Source organism: Petaurus breviceps, unplaced genomic scaffold (genome assembly GCF_028583685.1).
Source record: "Petaurus breviceps papuanus isolate PSGF00001 unplaced genomic scaffold, PetGlider_PUasm1.0 91023, whole genome shotgun sequence".
Lineage (NCBI taxonomy): Eukaryota > Metazoa > Chordata > Mammalia > Diprotodontia > Petauridae > Petaurus > Petaurus breviceps.
In genome coordinates this window covers 819,179-830,688 of record NW_027187398.1, presented here as the reverse complement: position 1 = coordinate 830,688, position 11,510 = coordinate 819,179, and the positions used below count along the sequence as shown (strand labels likewise).

Here is an 11,510-nt window from a genome sequence, read left to right as displayed (position 1 = left end):
TAAGCACTAAAGATACAAAGAGAGGTAAAAAAGTTCCCCTTCTCAAGGACCCCACATTCTAATGGGAAAGATAACATGAAAATAACTAGGTACATGCAAAATACAAAGAATAGATAGAAGGTAATGTTAGAGGCACTAGGAGTTAGGGAGATGATAAGAAACATCTCCTGCAAAAAGTGGGATTTGAGTTAATGCTCAAAAGAGGCAGAAGTGATGAGGGAGGACATTGCAAGCATGGGGGAGAGCCAGTAAAAAGGGAAGGAGACAGGAGATGGAATGGCCATGCAAGGAGGTCATATAGCTGGATCATAAATGTATTAAGGGGAGTAAAGTATAAGAGTAGAAAGATAAGATGGGACCAAGTCATGAATTTAATAAAAATCATAAGTTTTTCTTTTTTGGGGGTGGGGGAGTGCTATAATGTCAGTCATATATAAGAGAAAATTGCAAAAAGTGTTATTTTTATAGGCTCAGAGCAAAATAAATAAAAAACTTGATAAAGCAAACTGTCAAGCTATTTAAGGATTAAAAAAATTAACATGCTACTCATTGTTTAGATGCATAATAAATACATACTACTAGCAGAATAATCTGTGATTTTTTAAAAAATTCCAACTAAAGTAAATTCCCACTATTAACATAGGAAAATATGGAAAAAAGTTATTTATTAACTTTAAACAAGATTAAAGTTCCACCAAATAAAAAGTAATACCAAAAATTAAAAGAACACTAAAAATATTATTTGTTCAACAGACACACGCTCCCAAAGACCTTTAATTTCTACCTTATGTAGCTGCTGGCCATAAAGAATAAATTTCAAAAACAACAAGAAGTTGTAGTTGTCCCACAGAGTAATCTAGTGCCTAAGAAATGAAGGCTGATATTCAGGACAAACTCCCCTCTCCCCGCTCCCCAGGAATAAGTATGCAAGGTGCCAAGACTTCAGAAATCTAGCATGAAAGACAATAGATTATGGTAGGGCTCTAAGGAGAGGAAGGATACAAACAATAATCCTTACCAGTTCAGTTCTCATTTACTTAATGAAGACACAGTTATATGGGCAAAAAAAAAATACACCTAACAAACTTACTGGCTTTGGAAAAAAGTTGCCTCATTACATATTTTTCTCTTGTAGTTTAAAATGAAGCACTAATAACTGCTTCTCCCTATTCAAGAAAATCTGCTTTAAAAAAAATGTAAAGTAGCCTAGTAAAAATTAGGGCTAAGAAAAAAAAATTAGGGCTAGATCAACATCAACATCTATCACAAAATAAGCTCCAATTGGATACATGGCCTAAATATAAAAAACTGCATATCACTTATAAGATTATTTGCAAATGGAAGTAGGTATCCTGGACAACCTTAGCTAACTAAATATGGGATAGAGGTGATTAGAGGATTAAATGAACGGTTTCAATAACAAAAAATTTGAAGGCTTTCATAAAGACAACTCTGAGATTTCATCTTATTATGCCCACTAGTTTGACGAAGATGACAAGAGGATAAAATTATAATGTTGGGGGCCTTGTGTGAAGGCATGAACACTAATGTACTGACAGTGGAGCTGTGAATTGGCCCAAAGTTTTGGTAAACAATTTGGAATTTGGGGTGGCTAGGTGGTGCAGTGAATACCGGCCCTGGAGTCAGAAGAACCTGAGTTCAAATCCAGCCTCAGACATTTAACACAAAACTAGCTGTGTGACCTTGGGCAAGTCACTTAACCCCAACTGCCCTAACAGCCTCTCCAAAAAAAAAACCAATTTGGAATTATATGGAAAAAAATTCACTAAACCAGAAGTTGTCAGACACTGAACACCAAGTATGACCTAAGCAAGATTAAAATGCAACTGGGAAATATTTAACAAAATAAATAAAACATAGATAATGTGCATATGTGATTTTCCAAGTCAATACGAAGCCCATAGGAATCCTTATGTACAGTTTGGTGGCCCCCATTTATATTTGAGTTGGACACCACTACACTAAACTATACATCATTTGACATAGCAATATTATACCTCAAGGAGGTGACTGATAGAGGAAAAAGTCTGTATGTTAAAATATTTATAAATATATGTATATATATATGTATACACATACACACATATATATAGTAGCAGTTTTTCTAATATCAAAGAGCTTTCTGACTCTGGTGACTCCTGACTCCAGAATATATCTGCACCACCCAGTCACCCCAATGGAATATTACACCACAAGAAATGACAAATAAAATCTCACAAAATCGTAAAGACAAACTGACACAGAGCATACCCAAGAGAACAATTTATACAATGACCACAACAAAGTAACAAAAAAAATTAAAGTACCTCATAACTCTGCAATCAATGCAGTGCCCAATTGTGACTTCAGAGGACTTTATGGAAAGTATGCTTCTTCCTGCCTAGACAAAGAGGTGGTAGGCAACAGGTGCAGAATAAGGTATACATTTTCAGGTACAGTCAATGTATTAACTTGCTTTTTCTAAATGTACTTATTGTTTATATAGGAAGCTTCTATTTCAGGGGTAAGGAGAAGATTGAGACATGACAGTGATATTAATAAAAGTAAAAAGCACCAATAGAAAAAGAAAATACATTTAACCGTGCTGGTATCTAGAGCTGCTCAATTATGCTGAAACGGTTATCAAATAAGTCTGACATATCAGCACCACTATCTTTATTCATGTCTACCATCAAGGGTTAAGAAGATCCTATGTCTCAATGAACTGTTTCATGGCATAAATGTCTAAAAATGCATTTTTACATTAAAAATTTGGCCTAATATTATTTCAGTTAATTTCAGTGCTTGTCTTAAAAATTGGTCCATCTTTGGCCCAAGAATGTATTGGTAAAAAAAAAAAAACCCACAAAAAAGCCTTAACAGATACAATAATATTTGATAAATAAGTATTTAATTTAAGCAGCCAAACCACCTTTCACTCTTACCAGATTTACCTTATCAAATATTCCTCTGTTTTGAAGAAATTTTTAATAACTACCTCAATGAAAATCCTAATCCAAACATCTATTTTATCCAGTACCAGGATTATCTTTCATTTTTCAACATTTTGGGATGCAAATTCAAGTACAGAAGGTAACGTTTTAATGTGGAACACTGAAACACAAAAGAAGGAAATAAGAGGGATCAACAGTAATAACTGTATCTTTCTTGTTCCTTTTGAGAACATCCAATTTTTATTAGGAAGGTGAATTGTATTCCCAATAAACAGCAACAATATTCCCAAATAATGTAACAATTACTGTCCAGATGTTAACCCTTGTAATTAAAAGCCATGTTGAGTTGAAAAAGCAGTTCAAGAACAGAATTGATCTGTTTGGAAAACACTACTGTGTAACTGCTTTAAGAACCCCTCGAATGACCTTGTAGCTCATTAACTGCACGTTTTCCTTGGGAGGAAAACAAGGTCCACGATCAGTCACATAAGCATAAGGGAACCTTAGTACCCACAGTCCATCAGGTGGAAGAGTGATTTCCTGCTTCTCAGGGTAAAATACTGGACAAGGTGGTGGGCCTGGTTGAACCTGGAAAAAAATGTAAAGAAAAAATACCTTTATTTCTCAAAAAAGTAATTTAACAACACACATCAGTGGTACAATATCCTAAAGAGTTAATCATTGGGCTTGAATAACATATGACTGAGCAGATATATCTACATCTCTAAAATTATACATATCCAGGGGCGGCTAGGTGGCCCAGTGAATAGAGCACCAGCCCTGGAATCAGGAGGACCTGAGTTCAAATTTGGCCTCAGACACTTAACACAAAAACTAGCCATGTGACCTTGGGCAAGTCACTTAACCCCAACTGCTCTCCAAAAAGCAATATATATACACACATAAAAATATATATACATTATTATGTATATATACATATAATATATATACATATATTATACATATATATACACACACATATCCAATCTATTTGGTTTATAATAGTCTATCTGATCAATTTGGTCTATAATAAATTTCAAATAGCAATGAGTACAGTCTTTCCCTAGAGATTTAAAATTGAAATCCCAATCCCTGAATTAAATTGCCATATTTTAATAGGATGAATTGGTTGGGAAAACCAACATTCTTTACTTCTCCTTTTCAGAAATCAATTCTGTCTCAAAAAGTTTAAGTTTTGCCTGGCATTGCAGAATGTACATAAAAGGCATTCAAGTAACTTATTGCTCAGTGAATTACTTTTTATAATTTTAAAACAAAGTGTTTTTTGGTGTCATTGAATGACAGTATTCTTCTTTTTTCTTCCTTACCTGAGGCATTAGTATTATCTGTAAAGGAGCATCAGGAACCACAATAAAAAGCCTCATAAGCTGAGCATAGTGTGGTTTTAGTCCTCGACCTTGAGATGATGACAGAATATATAAGGGCATATCACTATTGAGGGCTTTGATTGCAGATTCCTTTGGTCCGCTTCCCATTACTTTCATCACTTTGTCAGGGCCAGAGCACATGAACCTTCGACCACGAGAGTCTTCATACTCAAATCCCACAAAAGCTCGAGCTATGTCATCTCGCCGCCTTCCTCTCCCCATGACAACGGAACTTCTCTTTCCAGGAACAGCTTTATTTGGAGCTGGCCAAGAGTTTGTGTCTAAGTCTCCCTCATCTTCAGATCTTGTCCTGATGACAATGTCCCAGGGCATAAGATAATTTGTTCCTGGAATGAAACCCTGTTGGTCTAAGCCAGTATGAAAGTTATAAGACTTAGCAGGGCCTAATTTGACCAAAGACCAGCTGGAAAATTTGGGTAAAAGACCTTTAGGGCAATTTGAATGTAGCATGCCTGGGAGATACTCAACAGTGGATGCCTGACGATCTACCAAGTTTGGACGTTTCTCAGTTTTTACTTCCCCTTGCCCATGAGCTTCAGGGTTGTCTCCTCCTGCTTGTGGATCAGCTGGATATGTGCCTAAGCTGTCAGTTGACTGACCAAGACTCAATGCTAAACTCAGGCTTGTGCTGTCTCCTTGGGTTTGAGGTTCTTTTTCTTTAAGTTTCTCAGCATCTGTATCTGGAGGGGCAGGTGATGATTCATTTTTGGCAGGAGCAGGATCAGGGGTACTTGGCTCAAATATTGGGAAATTGATATGATCCAGTTTTCCACAACATTTTTCTTCTAGAAGCTATGAAAAATGTAATACAATTAATCCTTTATTTCAGGCAACAGGCTTAAAAACAGTATCAAAATCCGTCATGTAAGCCAAATTACCAACCACTGTAATTTAACATTTATGAAAACCAATGTCAGATCGATCATAGTTAGCTCTTTTTATAAGCATACAGTAAAACCATACCAACACAGTTATCACATCTCTCTCCTCCAGTAGGAATTTTCTATGTACATTAACTAACTATAACAATATAAAGGAAAAGTGAATGAAAATGAATGGACAAGGAAGTCTAATGAGTACTTAGAGGGAGTAACTGAAAAATTGGTATGATGCTTCATACTCAACCTATGATCTAATCCATCTGGATATACTCTCCACACATGCAGACTGCCTGCCATCCACGTCTGCCCATCCTGTGTGACTCCTATCCTTCCACAATACTTTTTTTAAATAAAGTTTTTACTGCTATCTTTTAATATCACCTGCATTTCCCTTATGTTCCTCCCCTAAGAGAGCCATTCCCTCATAATATGGCTTTTTTTGAAAAAAAGAAAAAAGGGAAAGAAAATTTAGCAAAATCAATATTTAGGGAAAAAAAATCTGTACTATATGCAATGTTCCATTCCTTGAGACCCCCGCCCCCCAAACTCTGCAAAAAAGTAAACAAAGATGCTTTATATGCTGATAAATTAATTTAAATGTTAATAGTTAACAGGCTATATTGCAGTTCAATGTTAAATTTTTCCAATAAAGCAATTAAACAATTCTTCCTCAATTATCTGGCATTCAGAAAACAAATGAAAATGAATATTAAGTAACTACCTGATAAAAGTCATAATTAGCTGCTTTGATATCAAAGGGGTCATCTCGAGGTGCTTGCTTCCTTCCACAATTACAGGCACCAGTGGATCGAGCTCTGCTGTTGTGATACAAGACAGGAGGATTTCTATCAGCTTCGGGCTTTTCTCCTATAATAGATCAATGGGCAATATTTACTTCACAAATACCAAGAGAAAGTCAAGCTTAATATAAATTCTACTATTTTCAACCCCAGAACTTCTTTTGAAAAATTCTCTAAGAGACAGAAGTCTAGAGTATATGGCAGAAGAAACTTGCTTTAAAGATTTAAGGATTCTTGTGAATCTTCCTTGTTGCTTACCAACATCACACTGACCAAACAGTATCTGGCATATAGTGCCTTGTTAGAAATATGTGCTTAATAAAGAATTATTAAACTTTGCTATAATCCAATCAAGTTAGAGTTCAATATATACCCTTTTCATAGCTAGTTAATATTTAGTTGAAAAATTTTAATTCTATTTCCCCGTTATTTGTTAATCAACTGATATTCATAAGGCTAGTTTCTCATTCTTTAATATTGGTAAAAATTATTGGTGGACATACTAGGTTTTGCTGGAAAAAAACAAACCTGTCCCTTTCTAAATATGTAGGATTCTCTTATGAACCAAAACAAAAACTCAGATGAAACAAAGTAACTTCAATACAATTAAGAAAATTTCAGCTACCTGATTTAGGTAGTGAGTGAAATTTATGTACACAGTGTTGATCTGTTAAGCTCCTCTCCTCACAAAGTTGGTGACCATTGCTCCAAAATTTGTAGCAGTCTTCATGCAACTGCATGGCATATTTGTGAAAGGCAGGGCCCCGGGCATGTTGGCTATATACCCGAAGAGCCTGGGCAAGCTGATTCTTATGGACAGTCATTGTGTAATTATGGGGCAGGTTGGACTGGTAGGCACTGTGAGCCATGGGCAATGCTTTCTGACAACGGTTTTCTGAGAACTTTGTGTCAATATCCAAAAATCCCTCCAGAACTTTGATACTGCTTAAAATCTTGGAGGTTATTTCTCCTGTGGGAGAAGCAGGGTCTTCCTCTTTCCCATCAATGGCTACTTCATATAATTTTGAAGCAGCTGCAATCCACTTCTGATAAGTAGGGAGTTCAAAGTGGGAAGGCTGTGGGTTCCTGCCCACACTGTCGTCAAAACCTTTCTTGCTTAGTACCAGCTCAACATGCTGCCACAGAAACTCTCGGAGGGTGAAATCCACAAGCTGGCCTGAAGAAGAGCTGGAGCTGCTGCTGTTCTCTATATGGAAGGAAAGTTGTTGACGACTGTGCTGTCTCATCACCTGGTATCGCCTAGGTCCAGAAAGGGGTGCAGGGACCAACAGGGACTCAGGGTCTTTCACAGTGCAGTGGCTCCGAAGCTGGTCCAACAACATGCCTACTGGGTCTTCCTCCTGCCCTCCAGGCACAATGTACACAAAAGCCTGGTTGGCAGGAACGGTGAAGAGGCAGTTGATACTCTGATTGGTCAGGACACGACTCTTCCGAAAGATGCGGTAGATCTGGTCCTCTAAGGCATGCTGGAGCCTCCTTTTGGGTGAGTGCTTCTTGGGCTTATCTGGATGGGCTGGGTCTTGGTTCCGGGGAGGGTCCACCTTGAGGGCCCCATTGAGTTGAAAGAGAAAGAGGAGTCTGGGTGGGCAAGGCCTGCAGTTTAGCTTCCAGTCTTTGCCCACCGGGCAGTCCTTGATGGCAGTCTTGAGGAGGGGCAGCACCTTCTGCCTCAGTCCATCCAGAGCTCGGAAGACCCGGTCGTAAGTGATATCAAAGGAGCAGGTGGGGTGTACCAAGAGAAGGATGTGACAGACGGAGAAGAGGTAGAGGAGGCTGAGGCACTGCAGCTTCTCTTGGTGCTTCCAGAACTCGTGGGCTTCTGCATGAGGCAGAGAGGAGAGGCCCCCTCCGACCTCCCCGCTCTGCAGGGCTCGGCAGGCTCGGAGCAGCTGCGAGTTGTCACAGATGGACGTGAGCAGCAGGTACAGGACTTTGCTTTCTTGGTTGTAGTAGGCCTGGAGGAGGCTGTAGTCGTGGGAGGTCGGGTCCTCCTTGGTCGCTTCTGGGGCTGCCACGCTCGCCCGAGCCGACTCCCCGCCGCCGGCCCCGGCATCCCCAGCTCCGCCGGCCTCCCCCACGGCCCCGGCCTCGCCGCCCGACCCGGGTCCTGGTTCCGCCGGGTCCTGGCAGCGAAACAGGGGAAAGACCTGCCGGTCGCACACGGTGTTCACCAGCGAGAACTTCTCGGAGCCGAGACGCAGCGCCGTCTTGCCAAAGATTCCCACCACGCAGATCTCATCCTCCCGCCACGGCGGCTCCGCCCCGCCCGCCCCGCCGCCGCTGCCCTCCGTCTGGGACCCTGCGGGGCTCGCAGCGCCGGTCCCCGCCGCTGCCCCGAGCAGCAGCTCCCGCAGGCTGACCGGGCCCGCCATGATGCCTCACCGCTCTCCCGCTCCTTCCGGTCCCGGTCCGTCCTGAATACCCTTCCGGCATCCAGAGTGCTGTCAACCCTACTTCCGGTCCGTGCTCCATCGACTTCCCCAGCTGCTGCTCCTTGCCACCTGTTTTCTTTTTATAATATCCCAACTTCTGCTTTGAGGATTTTTTGTCCCCTTTCATTCGTCTTTCGGCTTTCACTTGAGGATGCCCATTTCCCCTCCTGGACTACTGGAAATGTGACTGTAACCATTCATTCCCATGGAGTTTGCCTTAGTTAATCTCTATCCTAAACCAAGGAAAAGCAGCCTTAGGGAGAAATAATGGTGATGATGAAGATAAGAGATGAAGATGATGATGGCTCTTAGAGCTAAGAACTTAGAGGTTTTAATTTACAAAGCATTACCCATATTATAATAACAGCTAACATTTATATATCGCTTACTGTGTGCTAGGCACTGTACTAAGTGCTTTGCAAATATTTGTCTCATTTCATTCTCCCAACAACTCTGGAAGGTAGGTGTTATTATTATCCGCTTTTTACAGATGAGGAAACTGAGGCAAACGGACATTAACTGATTTGCCCAAGGTCACACAGCTAGTAAATGTCTAAAAGCGTCCGAATGCTGGTCCTCCTGATTCCAGACCCATCTCTCTATTCAAAATAACCCGGTGAGGTAGGTGTTATCATCGCCATTTAACAGATGAGGAAACTGAGGTTCAAAGAGTCAAAGTGACTTGTTCTGACACACAGCTAGCCTCAATAAGATGGAAATGTAGTGCCATTTTTGAGAAACAGCAAGTAGACCTATTGTGTAAGGGATTGAAACAGTCAGATGTGTACTTTAGGGAAATCACATTGGTAACTGAGTCAAGATTGGATTACATCAGGGAGAGCCTTTAGGCAGGAATACCAATTAGGAAGTTATAGCAATAATACAAAAAAGAGATGACGTACTTATGTTATAGTAGCTATGTGCATGGAAAGAAGAGGGCATATTCAAGAGATGTTGTAAAGGTAGAAATGATAAGATTTGACAAAAGATTGATATGTCGGATGAGGGATACTGAGAAATTGAAAATGACATTGAGGTTGCAAGCCTGGATGACAAGGAAAATCATGATGCACACAATAGAAAAGCCAAGGAAGAAGGGAGGATTTGGTAGAAAAAATCATGAGTTCTGTTTGGACATGTTGAGCTGATACCCAATTCAGTATGTCCAAAAGGCAGTAGATGATATATAGAACTGAATTTTAGGGGAAAGATCAGAGCTGAATTTATAGATCTGGGAATCATCTGTGAAGAGATGATAATTAAATTTATGAGAGATGATGAAATCACAAAGTGAGGTAGAATAGAGGAAAAAGAGAAAAAGGTCCAAGACAGAGTATGGATTAAAAAAAAAAAACAGAGCAAAGGAGACTGAGGAACAGTTAGGAAGGAGGAAAACCAGAAGAGAGCAGTGATGAAACCTAGAGAGGGGAGAATATCCAGGAGAGGGTGATCAACAATGTTGGAGGCCAAGAATTTAGAAAAGGCCATTAGATTAGGCAAGTAAAAGTTCTTTATTAAAAAAAAAAAACCATCTCTCATTCCACATTGCCCCATTAGGTTTGTTAATAACAAAATTTATTTTTCTAAAATGATCGCAGTACCATGAGAGGGGAGAGGGGAAGAGGAGGGGGAGGAAATTTGAAAATCAAGGGAATGTGGAACCGAATGTTGTAAACTGAAATAAATAAATAAATTTTTAAAAATGATTGCTGTAGTGAAAAGAATGCTGGATTTATGTGAACTTGGGAAAATTAGTTAATTTCTTGGGGCCTCAATTTCCTCATCTGAAAAATGCCACATAATAGGATTATTAATTTAGAGATAAAATAGAGTAGATGAGCTCTCAGGTAACATCCATCTCTAAATTTATGATACTATGATTTCTATCAGTTGAGAGATGGAAAACACCGTGAATATTTAGTGAACATACAAGAAATGTCCAATGATTAATGCTAGGGTAAAGTCATTAACCTAATGAACTAATTCAATTTTTAGTACTTGGGGCAAGTTTTCTAATACAAAAAAGGAAACTAGAAGTTTTATTTTCTCGTTTGATTTTTTTCTTCTCTTTCTCTTGTATGAATGATAGGAGTATTGAAATGTGAAGTCTGTATTCTATTTTTTTCTGATCATTTTTTTTAAAAATAGCTCTTTTTTGCCCATTAGTGTAACAAATTTAAAAGTTACTCACTTAAGTTTCCTCAAATTTTCTTTAAAAAAATTTTTTTTTAAGCAATCAGGGTTAAGTAACTTGCTCAAGGTTACATGGCCAGTTATTTCTGGGTGGTGCTGAGTATCTGAGCCCAGATTTGATCCCCAGGTCTTCCCGACACTGGAGCCGGTGCTCTTACTCACTGAGCCACCTGGCCACCCCTCAAATTTTCACCATAAATTTTTGTGGTGGCAAAAAATTGGAAATTGAGGGGATGCCCATCAATTGGGGAATGGATAAACAAGTTGTGGTATATGATTGTGATGGAATACTATGAAATGATGAGCAGAATAGTTTCAAAAAAAAAACCTGGGAAGACTTAAATGAACTGATGAGTAAAGTGAGCAGAACCAGGAGAACATTGTACATGGTAACAGCAATATTGTAAGGATGATCAACTGTGAAAGACTTAGCTAGCTCTCTAATCAAGATAATGACTCAAGACTCAAGTAAATAAAGGACCCATGATGAAAAATGCTATCCACTTTCAGAGACAACTGATGAATTTTGAGTGCAGATTGAAGCATACTTTATTTACTTCATGTGTGTACTTCGTGTGTGTTAATGTGTGTGTCTTTCCTTTTGCAACATGGATATGCAAACCATATTGTAATTTCCATACTGCAAACATAATATGGAAATATGTTTTGTATAACTTCACATGTATAATTGATATATTGCTTGCCTTCTTAATGTGTGGAAGAGGGGCAGGAGGAAGAGAATTTGGAATTTAATTTTCAAAAAATAAATATTAAAAAATCCTTTACATGTAATTGGAAAACATTTAATGAAATAAAAGCA

General features: G+C 39.0%; 1 protein-coding gene across 1 annotated transcript; it reads right to left on the bottom strand.

Moving 5' to 3' along the window:
• Positions 1–648: 648 nt before the first annotated feature.
• SMG8 (SMG8 nonsense mediated mRNA decay factor) lies at positions 649–8,465 on the bottom strand. Its single transcript, XM_069078192.1, has 4 exons — positions 6,670–8,465; positions 5,966–6,111; positions 4,283–5,155; positions 649–3,542 (listed from the first exon to the last, which is right to left on the bottom strand). Exons 1-4 carry the CDS (start codon positions 8,435–8,437, stop codon positions 3,345–3,347), a joined length of 2,985 nt encoding a protein of 994 aa, XP_068934293.1. The 5' UTR covers positions 8,438–8,465; the 3' UTR covers positions 649–3,344.
• Between the last annotated feature and the right edge of the window lie 3,045 nt (positions 8,466–11,510).

What these genes read in the sequence shown, in the direction of transcription:
- SMG8 (XM_069078192.1), bottom strand. Translation starts at nt 8,437, where the DNA reads ATGGCGGGCCCGGTCAGCCTGCGGGAGCTGCTGCTCGGGGCAGCGGCG. An exon ending in TCACTCACTACCTAAATCAG is followed by an intron (nt 6,112 to 6,669) that starts GTAGCTGAAATT and finishes GATCTATTATAG; the next exon opens with GAGAAAAGCCCGAAGCTGAT. An exon ending in CTAATTATGACTTTTATCAG is followed by an intron (nt 5,156 to 5,965) that starts GTAGTTACTTAA and finishes CATTTTTCATAG; the next exon opens with CTTCTAGAAGAAAAATGTTG.